The sequence below is a fragment of the Etheostoma cragini genome, chromosome 14, assembly GCF_013103735.1.
Source record: "Etheostoma cragini isolate CJK2018 chromosome 14, CSU_Ecrag_1.0, whole genome shotgun sequence".
Taxonomy (NCBI): domain Eukaryota; kingdom Metazoa; phylum Chordata; class Actinopteri; order Perciformes; family Percidae; genus Etheostoma; species Etheostoma cragini.
The window spans coordinates 8,650,284-8,668,464 of NC_048420.1; the positions used below are offsets into that span (position 1 = coordinate 8,650,284).

The following is an 18,181-nucleotide window of genomic DNA, read 5'->3' on the forward strand; positions in this document are numbered from 1 at the left end:
ATTTGTACCAGTGTTTCCGCGGGTAACTCTGCTATTGCGGCCGCCATGGTGAAGAACACAGAAGAAGTTAGTGAATGCAACTAACTTCAGTTGGTGGAGTAATAGCGTGTGAGATGGAGCTGCTGGACCTGAACCTGGGCTAGAGATTTGACCCATGGCCAGAATACCATAGTTCATGAATTGCAGCGCAGTGATGATATAGACATTTCATACACACAATGTGTGTATCCGCCATTCGACCCGTGCTGGACCCGTTCATAATAATCAGCCGTCTCTCTGTGAGTAGCGTCCATCACACTCCCTCTCGCAGTTATAAACAGCCTATGTGACGATTACATTCGTTTTGGTTAAAATCAACAAATAATCGTGAGAATAATTGTGATCTAAATTTTTATCATAATAATCGTGATTATCATTTTGGCCATAATCGTGCAGCCCTAAAATAAAATAAGTTTATTTCAATTAGCAACCATTCCCCCCAAACACACACACACACTGTGTAGAACAAAAAGAGTCACAGGCACAAATGCATGAAGTCAAGCTTTCTTCTCTCTGGTTGAACTCTGCTACAGAACAGAGTTGATACAGAAGGACCATGAAGAGTGAAATCAGACAAACATCCTTAAACAGAGAACATACAATGAACAATTGCTATAGAAGACATCTCATAAGCAGCAGGTTCAGCACATACGTTGAGAAAGGGCTAAAAACAAAGGCACATTTCAACAGTTCACCAGTTGAGGAATGAGGATAGACGGAGCCAAGAGATGATGTTGAGCAGTGAAACCACAGCCCGACAGGGTGCCGGAGCTTCTGGATGGTTAGCTGAAATTACAAAAAAGCAAGAGAAGGAATTGAAGTGTTTTTTTTTCAACTAACCATGCCTCAGCAATGCAAGCAGCACAAAATGTTAGCCGGCTTTTCTCTGATGATTGTTTGTTTGTCTTGGATGACTTTTTCCGTCCTCGGCTGTCACCCAAACACGGAGCTGTTTCACCAAGAGAGCAACACCTTAACAAATGACTGATGCTTGCGATGCATTTGTCCATTTATGTAAGGATGCTTGAGAGCTCCAAAAAGAAATTTCTCGTCTGCCATCTCCAGTGAAAAGAAGATATTTTACATGTTATGTTATAGCATGTTAGTGCTGTGTTAACATAGATGACATTTTCCTATTCACTTTTCAACAACTCAATTCAACTTAATTGGGTCTGAGTTTAAAATTATACTTTAATGTCGTGGTTGTATGGAATAAATGAACATTGCTGCAGTACTCCACAAATCCTGTCAGTGGCAGATTATGTCCTTTTTAGCAGAATGAAGGCATCTGTACACACTCAAACACTTCTCTTGCTGCATAAGCACAGATAACTGAATAACACATGGTGGATTTCATGGCTCAAATCAAACAGGAGCAAACTTTATTTGTCTCTCAGTGAAGTTACATATGACGAGGTAAGTAATTTACCTACGTGATGATATATTTCATTCAAGTGTTCATTTAGTGCAGCTCCAATTAGGTGCTCAACCTTCAAAAATACAGATCTGTTTAAAAGTAGAAAAGGGTGGCCCATCATCAGAGCAGTCTACGTGATGGCAAGCTCTGTGAACGACACACAGCAGTACTTACATAGAGGTCATGTCGTTGAGGGCGTGGTCCAGTTCCTCACTGATAGCTTTGTACTTGAGTTTCTGTGCATAGAGCTCATCTGTATGTCCACACAGAACAAGATCAATTTAAGAGAGGCTGAAATTGGCCTTGTTAAATATGTGATAAAGATTTTTTTGTGACCAGAGAAATACAAACGCATTGACATTTTTTGGTAATTCAATAGAACAGAAACTTGGTTAGAACCAGGGATAATCTATTTGACATGTGTCCAAAATGTCAGGTGGATTCTATACAACTCATCAAAAACAACTACAGCTCCAAACTATAACAATCAAAAAGCTATTAAGATACAGAGTGGTTAATACATTTCTGGATGCACCTCAACTTCTGCTTTCTATATGAGTCAAAGTCGAGTAAGTTCACTTCCATTAGCATTTATTAACCTGACCAGGATCCAGCTATTTTCTTCTCATCACTCATTGAGCTCTCGACCAAACTGAAACCAATCTTACTGTCTCAACGCATTTCTTGTTTTAGTTCTTTTTATTATGTATTAGTTCTGCCAATTTAGCTGACAACAAAATGATACATGTTCACCATGTTCCCTGATCTTATAACAAAAGATATTTAAACCTTTGACAAAAATGACAATCCATTTTTTTTATTAATATCTCAAGGTCGGTAATAAAACAGGCAAGGAAACAACCAAACTCCGCAGCCTCCAGCAGGACCAACCTACTTCCTGTCAACGCGGTGTGACTGCTCCAGACGTTTCCATGGCTCCCATCACCACACCGTCCACCTCGCATCACCAACCTCTTGTTCTTATATAGCTCAGCGTAATTTCTTTCAGGAAGACCTAACTGTTAATCTATGCTCTGCTAAATTATTCAACTGTTATCCAAATAAATGTACATTGTATCATGTAACCCTCCACCTCCCATTCCACTTCTACTCCAGCTGACCGGTCCAGAACCTCATTCGGTCTGGGCTTTGGGGTCCTTCGCCACCACCGCTGTCTGGATTCCATCTAGGGGTTATGACGGTTCTCTACCCCTTTATACATATATGCACATAAAAATGAAGTCTAATCACGAAAGACTTTGTACTGTACATTGCGCCGTACAAAAACCTATTTGCTTATCTGCAAACATGTTTCTCCCGATTGAAATGTAATGTAAAGCCTACTAAATAGGTGCGCTTAGTATCGGGTAAAAGTGAAATCACTGTTGTACCTTCCAGATCATCGATCGTCTTCTCCAGCTTGGCCACAGATCTCTCAGCAAACTCAGCTCGGGTCTCAGCCTGAGAAGACAAAGCTCAGGTCACCGTCTGACCAGATAAGATCCGATGTCAACAAACTGAACTGAAATCTGTAGGGTGGATTTATATTGGAATATGTATATTTATGTGTACAGGTTGAGGGTTATTGTTATCGTCAGATGTCGTCCCCTAGACAACAACAGTATAACTTGGTTGTGCAAGCATTTCATAACGACTCATATTTACATTGGCTGTTAGGTGGTGACCTCTCATGGCTGTAGGAATCATTGTGAATGCAAATGAGGAAATGAAGTGAGAAAGTAAAAGAAACGGGGGGTTGGATGGATCAAACAAAGACAGGACTCCCTGAGGAGACGGGGGTTTGTGTCCCATTTGTTGGACACTTCTTTACATCAACTGACTTTTACAGCCCTACAGTACGTATGTGACGCAGTTCTGCCCTCATCTTAGAAGTTTTATGGGATTTATGCATTTTAAGCCAATCCCTGATTATTTCCCATCTCTCACTATTTAACCCCTTACTTGGTTTAGTATTACTAAAAAATCACGTAAACTTAACCAGTTCCATTTCGCCACTACTTTTTTAAAATGGAAGCCCTTACCTTAAATGGAATGGTCACATGATTAAACTGCCACAGAGGTCACATGGTATGGCCACATGTTTAAAACTGCCCTTTTGCGCCGTTCTGGAAGTAATTGAAAATGGAGCTCTTCTGTAGTTTCAATATGAGGACATGTTGATTCCTTGTTGCTCACCTCTTTCAGCTTGTCAGTCAGGATCTTGATCTCTTCCTCATACTTGTCCTCCTTTTGTGAGTACTGCGTTGAGAAACAACAGATTTCAGGTGCTGAACTTTGTTTAAGCAATTTGGCACGTGACGCCACATCGCCTTCTTAAAGAAAGGAGAAAATGAACACAAGTTTATATTACTGCAATCCGTTATTGTGGGGCGATTTGGAAAGACCAGGCTGGTGCCAAAAGATACTTTGGAATGAGTTGAGGTACTGATACTGTGCAGATCTTCAACATCTGGTACTTAACCCTCATGTTGTCCTTGGGTCAAATTGACCTGTTTTCCTACATCAGTTTTCTTTTTAACTACCCAATTGTAATTGCCCAAAATAACAAGATTGATTGTTTGAACGCTCTTTGGCAAGTACAAATCTCTACTTTCATTTATTTTGGGGGGTCTTATTCAAGTTTATAGCATTTGAAAATAAAATTGAAGTGATTTTGAGATAGTATTGAGTAAGTTGACATATTCCAGTCTTTGATTATCCATCAATACACTTTCCTTTCATTTTAGTCTAAATAATTTCTGCTTTTCTACCTTAAACATTAGGTGCATTTTTTATTGACCATAAATTCAAAAAATAACTATAAAACAAAACATTGAAAAAGCATTAAAAGTGATGAAAAACGGGACAAAAACGTAAGATACAGTTAAAACATCAATCAAAAGCCTCAACAAAAGTGTTGATTTTCAATTTTGACTGGAAGACAACACAAGAGATAACAGATTTCTTAAGTAATTAGTACTTGCATGAAGTTAAACTAAATGGAAGGAAGGAAAAAGAAAAAGAGTTTAAAAAGCAGAAGGGTCCGAGGCACTCCAGCCTGAAAGAAGGCTGTTTGTGCCGCTAGGTGTGGGTTGTTACGTCTAGCTTTATTTTAACATGTACTAATAATTTCAATATGATGTAACCTTCCTGATAAAGGCTTTTGACCTGTTTGCAAGAAAAGTGCCCCGGACCTTTCTTCTTTTTTTAAAAAAAGTATGCAAAGAGACAAGAACACCAGACAGGGATGGAGATCGTTAAAGGCTTGCCTACGAAGGTTTGTAAAAGCAGTTTAAAACAGTCAAAAGATTTAGCAGATCTGAATTCAAACCAAATGATGTAAAACTTCTTGGCTGTGGCACAATTAGATGGAATTTGCAATAGTCACGACAGGAGAAAATGAAAGTGTGAATTAAAAGTTAAATAGTTAGTTTGGTACCTTTCTGTCCTTAAAGTTACTTAAAATACATAATGTCACATTTAGTCACACAGCATATCAATGCTATGTTACTCCATCCGCCAGGAAGGTTGTATTTGGGATTCACGAGACATGGAAATGGGGGTGTAGCATGGGCCAAGGAAGAAGAATTACAGGGCAAACACAGAACTTCAATAATTACTTATAACATTACATTTAACATACTTGGTGTGAAACTACCTTTACACAGGTTACAGAAAGCCAGCTGAGATCTTCCAAAGTTAGAGTCTTAGTACTACATTTGTGTGGATTTGTAGGAGGACAAGTGGAGCCAAAACAAAGCAAAACCTGCTGTGCCATGCTGTGTCTGGCCCTACCTTCTCCGCCTGGGCCTCCAGAGACTTGAGGTTGTTGGTGACGTTCTTCAGTTCCTCCTCCAGTTCGGCGCATTTTCTGGTTTGGTTTAAAATTTGGGAAGTAAGAAGAGAAAATGGAGATGGGAAGGACATCCGATTAGTTTGGAGAAAACTGTGAACGGAGTTGCACATTGTAAAGAGTGTTCAGATCCTTCACTTCAGTAAAAGTAGTAATATCACAATGAAATACTCCAGTGCATGTAAGAAGAATGGGCTGTTGTAGCAACCGTCCACAGTAGCAGACGGCACTTCAGGAAAAGGACTGCAACCTACATTTGGTGGTGCTACGCTGTGTTGAAGAAGGGCAAACCTTTAAAGTCCTGCTTTCAAATTGTACTAAAATAGAAGTACAGAAGCAAAATGACCTGACTGTTAAAATTACAAATGGCCATTGTGCAGAATGGCCCATCAGTGTGATATTATATTACTGAATCATCAGTATTATGAATGCTTTAAGCAGCATTTAAATATTCCGGCTTTGTGGAAACTAAAATCAGCCAAAACAGTGACATAGTGCTTTGTAAAATGAATCAGTTTTTTGTGACAGCTTGCATTTGTCCTGGACTATGATTGATGAGAGCGAGGGAGGCCAGACCTCATGACACACAGCCAATCAAATCAAAGGAGAAGAGAACTCACGCCTCGGCCAACTCGGCCCTCTCCTCCGTACGTTCCAACTCTGCTTCTACGATCACCAGCTTACGAGCCACCTGCCCAAGAAATGATACATTCAATTATTCATCTACAAGACCTATACATATCAATATTAGAGGACTTAATATCATGATCAACTCCTTGACAGTCACCAGGAAGAGAGATATTTATTATGTGGACTATCAGTTTGAGTGCTAATCATTCATTCATGGTGCCTGTTAGTGTGAAGCCAGAATGCCGGCTGTATGACTGTAATTTTTCCCATACTGCCCTAATATCATAATCATACATACAGTAAACAGAAAAACTCACCTCCTCATACTTGCGGTCGGCCTCCTCTGCAATGTGTTTGGCCTCCTTCAGCTGAATCTCCTGAAGCTCCATCTTCTCTTCATCCTTTAGAGCCCGGTTCTCTATAACCTTCATGCCTCTGCACACACAAACATTACAAATATTTATTTAATTTTAACTATTTTCCTTTTTTCTTCATAAATATTATCTAACGTTAAGAAACCACGTAACAAATGCCTGCATTTTTTTGGATTGATCTATTAGTAGTTTTTAATTTCAGCTTTCATTTTCTGATTAAACATGTATTTCGATAGGAAAAGGTTTCCTAACCGTTAAAAGGAAAAACAGTTATCTGACAGGCATCAGCAGATAAAAAACAAAACAATGAGTGAATAATGTTGGCACATGATGTGGATGGAGTTGTAGTTATACTCTTTTGAGGAAACTGTAAGTTAGTGGAAGTCCAGTTTTTTATAAAACTTCACTAATTTTTTTATTTTTATGTCTCATAAGCTATTTGGGTCTACAGCTGTCGCCATATTTTTCTGTTACCATGGTCTCTGTAGTAATCTAACAGACTGACTATCCTAGAAATCCAGAGGTCTCGCAAAGCACAATTTAAATTTGCTCAGCGAGTTACTCTTGCATTGAGTAACGCTGCTCATTAACTATATCCTTGTAGCTGAGCTGCACCAATCACATCGGTGTATCTGATATAGGCGGGGCCAGAGGCGAGCTACACAGATTACGACAGTTTAATCTGCCAGTTAGCTCTGCTGGTAGCTAAGCGCATGGGGTTCCGGATACGTGGGTAGTAACGAGTTACATTTACTTGAGTAAGTTTTAGAAAAAATTGTACTTCTAGGAGTAGTTTTAAATCACTATACTGTTACTTTTACTTGAGTAGATTAGTGAAAAATAAACTGTACTCTTACTCCGCTACATTAGGCTACAATGAGCTCGTTACTCGTTACTACGCTTCATTGTTTTTACCCCCGCTTACGTCTCATTTTAATGTTTTATTTTGACAGAGAGAGAGAGTCTTCCGCTGAAGGCTCTACCACGTGACTGTGCTTCACCAATCACTTGTCGTTGTGCAGTCACGTGACCACACTCGTTTCAGCAGCGGGATAGGTTAGCCCATAGACATATAAAGAAGTTAGCTTTACAGTCGTAGCAAAGCAAAGACGCAGAATCAAAAGTCGCCAAGGCAACGCAGACCAGGAGGACCCCCCCCTCGGCCTCATAGTGGAAGCATGGTTACTTTAGGAAAAGTGCGAAACAGCAGCTTCATTATGCGGCGTCTTCTGTGTCGACCAAACAAACGGACATGTGAGCGTTCAAAAACTCAACATCTAAGCTGAGGAGACGTAGCGGTAGTTTTAGTTTTTGCTGTGGAGAGGTGGATGTTTGTCTTTTAGGTTACATACAGTATGTTTTACACATGCAGTATCCATCCAAATTTGATGTGACAAGTCTCTCAAGTAAGCTAATTTGTAATTAATAAATTAATTTTAATTTATTTTATTGATTGGATGAACCATAATTTGCCTAAATATGATTATTTAGTATTTCTGTCTGTCTGATTGATGCTTGTGTTAAGAAATAAATCAGACGTTACTCAACAGTTACTCACTACTTGAGTAGTTTTTTCATCAAGTACTTTTTTACTCTTACTCAAGTAATTATTTGGATGACTACTTTTACTTTTACTTGAGTCAAATTATTCTGAAGTAACAGTACTTTTACTTGAGTACAATTTTTGGCTAGTCTACCCACCTATGCGGATACGTCACCCTGTGTGTTATGATTGGTCGTAGTTGTATCCAATCAAGTGCAGTGACATTTTGAAATTCACACTGATGCCGTCCCTCAAGATGGCCGACTTTCATTACTCAGTGCCGGACCCTTAATCTTTCGGATTTGGGTCTGGATTTCAAGGCTATCTTAAAACTGGGTAAAAAGCCAAATTGGGCCAGAGCTTCTGATCAGCATCAAACAGGGAGCAGGAAGTTTGTTTGGTGTTCGTGTCTGTTTTCCTGTGTTTATGTTTTAGCCTGGTTCGGTCTTGTCTTACATTTTTTTCTAAGTTATTTTGGTCTGGTCTTGGTACATGTTCTGTTTTCTGTCTTATTTTGAAGTCGGGTCTCTGTCTTCTTTTGTATTTAGTTCTACTTCCTGTGTCTTCCCGCCTCAGTGATTACCTGATGTTTTCCACCTGATTCCCTGCCCTCTTGTCACCTGCCTCTTGTTTCCTCGTTGCCCACTATATTTAGTCTTTGAGCTTTCTTTGTCCTGTTTCAGATCCTTTTTTTGTTTGGTGTGTGGCATGTTCCTACATGGTGCTATGTTGTATTGCTTCCCTGCAGTTTTGCCAGCCCCTGGGCTTGAGTTTTAGTTTTTTCCCTTGTTCCTTGTAATCTGTTTTTGTTAAAAGTAATCATTTCCTACTTCCTGGATTCATAACACTAACGCTGTGGCCAAGGCTGACATTCAAGCGCCATCTGCTCATCAGATGAACATTCACACATATTCACACACCAAGCCAGGTAGAAATTTGGGGTTCAGTGTGTTGCCTAAGGACACTTGGATATATCACTGCAGGGCCAGAGTTTAAACCACCAACCATCTGATTGTTGAGCAACCGCGCTGCCTGAGCCACAGCTCATTTTATGCTACTTTCACAAATGATTCACCACTTGTTTTAAATAAAGCCAGTATGTTAATGTATGCAGATGATTCAACTAATTAAATGTTGCAACTCACATCTCATGAGTTAAGCACAATCCTAGAGCAGGAGCTGCAATTGGGGCATGAATGGACTAAGACAAATAAGCTGGTTCTTAATGTTTCAAAGACAAAAAACTGGGTGTGACTCATCAATAAATGCCTCTGCTTTGCCGGCCACATGCTCATTTTCCAGCAGTTGGTTGTCTTTTCTTGGTTAGCTTGAGTGGCCACACCATTTATAGGTTCAGCTTTTGTAGTCTCTCTATTGGGTTTGCGTGGCTTAGTCTTGTGGTAGACTGACCTCAGCACCTTACAGTAATGGGTCACCCTGCTGTGGTGATGCACATGTGTTCTCCAGAACTTGTGACAACCTGCAGCAGCCCTGCTGAATCTGTGAAACACTGCTGTTCAGCCTGCTGTTACAGTAAGTTAAACTTTAAGCGGACTATGCCAACATGGCAGTTGAGTTTCATATTCCACTGATCCAAGTGACAGCAGGAGGTCACCTCTCGCTCTCATCAGCCGCCTTCTCAGCCTCCTCCAGCTTCTGCAGAGCCGTCGCCAGTCTCTCCTGAGCTCGGTCCAACTCCTCCTCCACCAGCTGGATCCGTCTGTTCAAAGAAGCCACTTCGGCTTCAGCCTGAGCACAGAGAAACATGGTTGAGACACAACGGCTGCACAGGTCGGAGCTGCTCACGCGGAAGTAGCTTTTCCACGGCTCTTTTTTCAAATGCTAATGCTAAATCAATGACACATTTACTCTGAAAACAATTTGAATGAAAACGTGTTTTGTCATATATTGCGGACACACTGGAGCTTATGGAAAACTCCATCGTGGAGACCAGAAGATGGGAATATTAGCCTTACATCATGGTACCCCAGACGTGTTAACGCTTGCTGTGATGCTTTAACATTCAGCCTGCACAGACAAATACCTAGGTAAATAATGTACATGGCAAGGAAAAAGTGGTAGGAGAAGAAGTGATACACCAATTTTGCATTAATACTCAGGATATTTTAATAAACAGTGCTTTACAGTTTTTTGTTAAGTTAAAATGCTGTCCCGTCAAGCTGTTACTAGGTAAAAAAATCTAAGTAACAGATGGTACAGAATGCTGCCGCACGTCTTTTAACTGGCACACATACACATGAGCACATTTCCCCCATTTCATCCTCATTTCAATGGCTGCCCATTCAATTTAGGATCCATTTTTTAATTCTTTTATTTACTTGTCCCCCATACCTCGCTGAGCTTATACACTCTTACATACTGACATGCTCTCTCAGGTCAGGTCAATTGTGGAATGATCTTCCTCTGTTGTGAACACCCCTCTTTGTCTATTTTTAAATCACATCTTAAAACCCACCTCTTCTATGTGGTCTTTGACACCTAGTAAGATGTCAGCTTCATTTACTGCATTCAATTATTTAGTTTAATTTGTTTTATTGCGCAGGTGTTATTTTTGCTCGTGTTGTAATGTAGTTTTGTATTTTTCTGTACAATACTTTGGATGTTTTAAAGTGCTTAACAAATAAAGTGGGATAGGATTTTTGTTTTTTTGAAAAAGGGAAATTCTCTGACATGGAATGGATGAGATGTGAGTGATGATTTTAGTTGATAAACTAGAATTTGGAGCTTGCTCCTTCACAATCCCTGCCCTTACAATGCTATTTTTGCCAGGCATGCGTTAAAGGAAGAACAATGGCCTTGCTGACAGCTGTACTTTCTATATGTAGGCTTATTTCTCTCAAACTGAAAGGAGGCAGAACATCACAGACTGGAATGTTTTCTTTCCTCCTTAATGATTGTAGATTAGCCTGGTTGGTGGTCAAGTTATGTCTATACATGTCTGTGTATAAACACAATTAAAATGTATTGTTTGTGGTTGTAATCTGACAAAACTGAATTTATTCAAATGTCCTAAGTATAGAACATTTTACAAAAATCAGTGACTCCAAAAGGAGAGAGACAAAATCCATACTGTGACACAAGAGGAATGGATTAAGTAGCTAAAATGGACTCGGACCATTGTTAAGCCTGCAGTCAAGGCTGAGCGACTGACATCATTGCCAAAATAAGGCTCTGAATCCTGCCGACAGCTGTGAGGAGTCCATGCAGAGCATGATGGGAATGGAATGTAAGGGAGAAGCCTGCTTTGTACAGGCAGCATCACAGCTTTAATCAGAGCCTCAGGTCAGTATGAGAAGGTACTGAGTCTGTGATATTAACAGGTTTGCAGTGACAGTTCCTCTACATCAGGTAGAAATAATGAATACAAATAGAGAAGGTATTTAACTAAAGAACTAACTAATTAACTCAAAGAGGCAACTCCACTCTAACACTTATTTGCCTGTGCCTAGGTTCTGTTCTGTCGTTTCTATTCTCTGGAATAGCTGGTCCAGCATTGACAATATCATGTCACAAAGTGAATTAATCCCAACATTTGCATATTGCACTTTTGGAATTGTATTACTCACATCAGCAGCCTTCTTGTCGGCCACCTCAAGCTTCTCCTGAGCATCCTTCAGGGCCTCAGAGTATTTGTCGAGCTCATCCTCTGTCCCTTTCAGCTTCTTTTGCATTTGAAGAATTTCATCTTCATGCTGATGGAGAGGAAGATTAAACACAGAGTCAGCAAGTTTGCAATATCACGTTCAAAAATGTGTCATCAGAATCATCAGAAAATGGATTTACATGCACATTGTTTGTAAAACCCTTGGATCATAATATGCAGTGTGTAGTATGTATTCAGTCTCAAAACAAAACTTGCCTGCCAATATGTACATTGAAGCACCTTTTGTTTGCTGTAATCAGTCCTCCATACTGGCCAATAAAAGATCCCTTCCTGTCATGTTTCTAATGGGAAACCTACACATACTGTGCAAAGAGTAAATTGAATACCAAAACAACTAACTTAGGAAGCTATTCAATCGATATGACTAACTCCAATTGCAAGAAGTTCAGCTTCCTGTGTATTTGTGTAGCCTGTCCTCTTTGCAGGTCTCCGTGGTGAAGAGGCACCAGTGAGGCTCAGGATCTAGCTGTTTGGTCAGACCTGGAAAACTCTTGACAACCTCCTGGATCTATTTTCTTCATATATGTTTACATTGCATGTTGTTTGTCCTAATGAATGTCTATATATGTGTTATAATTATTTTGTAATCTATTGTAGTACTGTTTCATGTCTAAAGCAAGGGTCTAAGGTGGTGTCGTGTGTTGTCCAGACCCTGCAGGCCAATTTGTGATTTGTGATATTGGTCGATATAAATAAAGCTGACTTTAACTTATTAAAGCCTCATTATAACTTCAGATAAACTACATGTTTACTCAGAATGAGTACTATGGATGGTTTCTTTCAACATTGGAAGCACATTAGGAAGATGTCTCAGACTGTCCTCATCCAGAAAATTACCATATGGGTCCATTGTGCAAGTATCTTTTAACAACCCATAATTACGTTTACCCTTTTGGGCGTTGCCCTGTGGTGGCCATAGTAATAAGGAAATGAGGACACCAAGGTTCAGGGCTGTGTGAAAGCAAAAGTCAATTGGGACTTTTTTAAATGAATCCACACTGTAACAGATGTAAGTCCCTGACTTGGATGTGTTCTGGCTGTAGTTAGGTCCTTGACTTAATTTAAGCTGGCCCATGATTTTTGTGGTTATATGTTGATAAAAGCTGTTTTCATGTTAGGCAAGCTGCTTCAAACTAGTTCATATCTGCATAACTTTCGCAAAGCCACAAAAAATTGTTGAAAGCGGCCCTTCCAAATCCAACATTAGCATAGCATACTGTAAAAATAATGGACAGCAGTAATGTCACCCACTGGTTTGTGGAATGCTGTTTTGAAGCACTGAGTTTGACAGAATGGCAATTGCAATCTTGGTTTTTCTTTTACCGGACGCAATAACCGGACGTGTTTTTAACGAGAGGGTGGAGCTGGGGGCCTGACGCAGTTAACCCAGTAGCGTCCATGGTTGGCGCTGCAGTTAGCTAAATGCTAATGAGGAAAAGTTGCTGATTTTCAGCCCTTCAAGTGATCAGCTGGAGTTTTAGTGGAGCCATTCATCTGCATATACAGCAATAAAGAATATCTGCAGACTTTTCCAGCTAGGGCTAGCTAGCTAGCTAGTTGGGTGACAAGGTGCTACTGAATGCTGAACAAGACATTTGATTGAAGGGGGCATGTCTAAAGCATTGGGGTCAGGGCAAACCAGCACAACCTAAAAGCAACTCCCTGCTGAGTGCAATGATGTATTTTCTATTAATAATCCATTTTAATGTCCACAGTGTTATTATGGTTATCATTGCCAAGATTCTGTTATGATTGACAGGTCCTAAAGCACATGGCACCACTCATTATACAATGTTTACTGTGGTAATAAATCATGTGAGCAGCAGACCCATTTTCTCACAGACTTCTATTGAAACAGACTTATTTTTGGAGCCAGTGGAGTTGCCCAATGCTGGAAGTTAAAGAAAATGCAGTTTTGAAGAGATTCGGCTTTGGCTTAACTTTTAGGGGAGTTTGACCCTAATCCTCTTCATGTGAAGCACACTAATGCCCATTGGCTGCACAGACATTTTCACCAAGTTTACCTTTTAACAATGCTGTAATTATGCAAAAATTGTACTCTTTGCACTTTAATATTAATAGGTCATATTAACAGGGACATGTAATATAGTACAAGTTGTAGTATAACAATCAAAAATGATGCAGTGGTGAAGAATAGTTCCCCAGACGCTGGTGATCATGAGTTTTACTTGAACAAAATAGAAATCAACACAGCTTACATTAACTTCTGTTCTCATTAATGCAAAACAAGACCTATATTACCAAGAATGTCAAGGGTTGTATCAAACGCAAGAGGCTTGCTTTGAGGAATTAAGGACCATATGGAACTAAGATCAGCACTGAGGGAGCAGAACCACAAACTCAACTCAGCTAAAAGACAAAACAGGCAATCAACTGCTGACTTCTGTGCAAAGAAATAAGAACAATCTGCGGGCCACCTTTAAATCTATAAGAAATATGACTCCCAACAGGAAACCACAGGACACAGCAGATGGCAACACTAAGCCAAACGATTTGACAATTTTTATGTTAGGTTTGATTTACAAGATTTATTTTTAGAACTTGACAGCGTCATTGAAACCAAAACAATTACTGATTATGTTCCAAGGATAGAAATGAGTCCCAAAGAAGTCACAAGACTATTTAAAAGAACAACCACCAATAAGGCAACGGGCCCTGTTGATGTCTCAGCTTTCCTTTTGAAGACATGTGCAGAGAAACTAAAACCGGACTGGGTCTCTGTCTTTCAAAGGTGTGTTGACTCACATACAGTTCCATCTCTCTAAGGATTATGGGCCTGACATACGTTGTGATCAAGTGTCTGGAATAGATACTGGTGTCAGAGTTAAAGTCAAACATGAATGTCCATCTAGATTCTTATCAATTTGCACATAGAGTAAAGACAGCCATGTCACTGATGATGCAATACTAACAATAATTCAGTTCACTTTGCAGCACCTAGAAAAGGTGAACACTGAGAACACAGAAGAAATTATTTTAGATCTGGGGGATCAGTCTCCACTATTGGTCCTTAACGCATGTATTATCCTAATCCTGTCGACTTATAATTATGTCATCATTCAAATAAACTATATTCTCTATTACGTTTTGTAGGGGACATGTTTTCCAATTGTTTTTGGACTGCGATTAGATCACCTACAGATGTGTTCTGGGTCACTTTGGGATTAGATTTCTGCCGTATTCAAAAGTTATTAACATGACCACTTAAAAAAATAATGTGCCCAGCAAGTTGAAAGCCCTCTTCCCGTAAGCTACAGTTAATAGCAGTAGCTAGCTTGTCTTCCTCGCGTAAAGCGATTTAACGATGAGATAACATGACATGATGATGTTCTTCCTTACGGGGCACAACAGGGTAAGTAAGGATCAGATAATCATGAAGTATAGCCTTGTGAGGGCTTAGTCAACATCGACTCAGTATGATGTGTCAGTATTACTTGATTCTGCAAAAAAACGGATGATTAAATTATCGTTAGTAGCTACGTGCTGCTCAGAGGCTGATTCAGATTTAATCAGGGCCAACTCGTGAAGAAAGTGGTCTATTCTATTATGTCTATTCACAGACATTTTTATTTTTTATAATTGGGTGCTCCAATTCGACCAGCCAGTAGTGCTAGAAACTCATTTCTCCTTCAGTATTATACATTATGGAAAACATGATAGCGCAGGGATGGGATTGCTGCATTCTCTTCATTTCGCAAATGAAGCTGTGCCGTCCAAAGACACATTTAGGTAGGTCTTCTTCCCCATGATAAGGTAGTACATTCACAAAACATGAGCAGTCAACCATTTTCAATATAAATATATATATATATATATATATAAATATATACCTTTGCATTTGAGGCTGTTAGGTTACACCCTCACCCGATTTCTACCTGAACTGAAGCACAGAGCAGTCCAAGTTTTGGGCCATTTAGTTAGGCATTGGATCTCAGGTGGTTCAGGTTGGGCAGTGGGAAGATTAAAAGTAGCAGAGCAAAGAAAAAGAATAACTCCATGTCTCTAAGATTCAGCCAGGTAGGGTCTTAAAGACGCAGACAGGTCGGGTTCGGGTCTCAGCTTTAGGCCTGAGTCGAACTCTTTCATCAGTCACCATCCAAAGCCATGATAGGAAATATTTTGAAGATACCATCCAGAGATGAGAGATACTACCTCTGATTTATATTAGTCATGAAGAAATGAAATTGTGATTATTAGGCTTTTGTAACTGCTCCCCTGACAACTTTATGACACAGAAACATCTCAGTCAATTAACAGACAAGTAACCATATGTCTAGAAATCTTCCTCTGCCTCAGAGACCTCTAACACTAAGTCCCACCTGTTTGATGAGACTATTTCTATGTGATTTGATCTGTGTTCATAACCCACCTGCTTGCTTCTGTCTTCAGCTGCTTTCTTGTCTGCTTCAGCTTGTTCAGCCTGGTCCAGTGCATTCTCCTTGTCCAACTTCAGCATAAGCATCTTCTTTTTGATGGCCTCCATTTTGGCTGATGTTTAATTCTAGAGAAGGGAAAGACAAACTGTTGCAGGGCCGATGACCTGAGAGTCCGGTGGAGACAATAAACTCTGACAAAGATAGAGGGAGACCATTTATATGAGGACGGAGGAGACACACCCACTTCTAAGCCCCTTCAACCCTTCACTGTCGGCCACAGTTACCACTCACAACGTGAAGAAAAGAACAGAAAGATAATCTAACTTCCATTTCCCCGCATGGGATCAACATGGTTTCTCTACTATGAAATAAAAGGGCTGAGCTATAAAGAAATCACAACAAAGGAAAGGCTTTTGTCTTTTTCCGTCTGACACACACTGCTCCGGTGACAGAGCAGTCAAAGGTCAGATGTTGGTGGCTGTCAGTTGTTGCTTTGTGATTGACTTCAGTCATAAATGTGTTATCTTTAAAATGGTTCAGGGTACTTTGATTCTTCCTCTTCTACTACTAATTTTCTTCAAAACAGACTTGATAAAGAAGTGTGTTGCAGCAGGTTTCCATAGTTGTTTCTGCTCCTGTTGTTGCCACCGTGCAGTTCAACTACAGCTGTTGCTGCCATTAGGAGAACAGAGCACTGTTCCAGCCATGCCATGTGGCGCTGGGTGGGCTTTTATTACAGCACATTGAATATATCGCGCGAGAAAGAGTTAATGTATTTTAAAATGGGAAAGGTCCATTTAAGAACTGTTTTGCTCTTTTGATTATATCACGCACTGAAAAGAAAGACAGTGTTTGTGGTTGCTGTGGACATTAATTATTGTTTATGAAATCATAAAAGCTCAGTGACATTAATGTACTAGCTGAGTTAGAACACGACTGAATAAAGAGTATTAGTGTTTATCATATAAATTTCATAGATGCTTTGGAATCTTAATGATTATGAGTATACGCTTATCAATAAGAAAGCTCAAAGCACTCATGTAAAAAGTTAGAGATGTTAGAATATGATGAAAGGACGTTATTCTTCAATAAGTTGATCAGAACCACAATCAGAAAAAGGTTTATTGCTACAATACGATACACTTACGAGGGATTTGGTGATTCTTTGCATTCATGACCCAACAAACATATTACACAGTAATGTGAAATAAATGATGACTACAGAACCAAATGTATAGAAAAAGAAGCTGTTTAGATCATGTGTTCACGTTAAGACGATCGAACCAAACAGCACGAAACAGTAAGATGAAAGAAAAGAGGAGTCCAGTTCCATACAGTCCTTTGAGCCATTGCTCACCCAAACACATGTTTTAGTGCAGATTTGGGTCCAGTTCTGAAGGATGTCCTGCTCAGTGTTTTTCAGCTCATGATCACAGACCGATGTAGTCATTTCATATACAGTAATTCCCAGCAGAAGGCATTCTTCATCATTCCTCTTCACTTTTTCAGGATTGACCTTGAATGGTGGAGATTTCTTTTCACTCGACATTGCTTAATACTTCAAGGTCACAGGCTGTGTCTGAAAGAAATATGATTAAATTGATGACTCAAAACACACTTTTTTTTACACAGCTCCTTTAAGTTTGAAGAGTCTCTTGAGCGTTAATTGATTTAAAACGTCTTGGTGATGTGGGTGAATGGTTGCGAGATAGAACAAACACAATACAAACTGACACCAGGGAGGAATGCCTGTCCTGTAACTCTATTCCATCACCTGGCCTATAATGCCTATAATTGGATTTCTCCTGGGGATGGACAGGGTACCGGAGCAATGGGCTGAGTATGTCAGTTGTCCCCCTCTCTGGGCCCCAGTTAGTTATTAATAAACATCTTTTGGCTGACATTGTCCAGAGGATTAGAATAAGAGACTTGCTGTGAGCAAAAATAGGCAGACATGAACGCAGAGAAAAAGGAACAGAATTACTCGTGAAGTTTGATAGCGTGTTTGTGAATGACTGGCTGAAGTCTGGAAAAGTCATTTATTTGTCATTGAACTAACACGTCAATGGAAAGGTCGCGATCAGATTCTCCTTGTGTCTGTAGGTTAGTACGTTGGACACTGACCTTTTCCATTACAGGGAGTGGCCAGTGAGTCAAGTCGAGCATTAACTCTATGTATTAATCTGTGAGTTGTTTTACTTTCATTGTTAGAAAGTTCAATTAGAAACAGTCTTCACAGACGG

At 39.8% G+C, this 18,181-nt stretch overlaps 1 protein-coding gene across 1 annotated transcript; it reads right to left on the reverse strand.

Annotated features, from left to right (window-relative positions):
* Positions 1-529: 529 nt before the first annotated feature.
* tpm3 (tropomyosin 3) lies at positions 530-16,172 on the reverse strand. Its single transcript, XM_034892632.1, has 10 exons — positions 15,932-16,172; positions 11,444-11,569; positions 9,472-9,605; positions 6,257-6,374; positions 5,930-6,000; positions 5,252-5,327; positions 3,653-3,715; positions 2,848-2,917; positions 1,631-1,709; positions 530-825 (listed from the first exon to the last, which is right to left on the reverse strand). Exons 1-10 carry the CDS (start codon positions 16,043-16,045, stop codon positions 822-824), a joined length of 855 nt encoding a protein of 284 aa, XP_034748523.1. The 5' UTR covers positions 16,046-16,172; the 3' UTR covers positions 530-821.
* Between the last annotated feature and the right edge of the window lie 2,009 nt (positions 16,173-18,181).

Excerpts from the sequence above, each read along its gene's own strand:
- tpm3 (XM_034892632.1), bottom strand. The coding sequence starts at position 16,045 with ATGGAGGCCATCAAAAAGAAGATGCTTATGCTGAAGTTGGACAAGGAG. Across the intron at positions 9,606-11,443 it reads CCGACAAGAAGGCTGCTGAT|GCTGAAGCCGAAGTGGCTTC; the intron begins GTGAGTAATACA and ends CTCTGTGCTCAG. Across the intron at positions 6,001-6,256 it reads CCGACCGCAAGTATGAGGAG|GTGGCTCGTAAGCTGGTGAT; the intron begins GTGAGTTTTTCT and ends TTTCTTGGGCAG.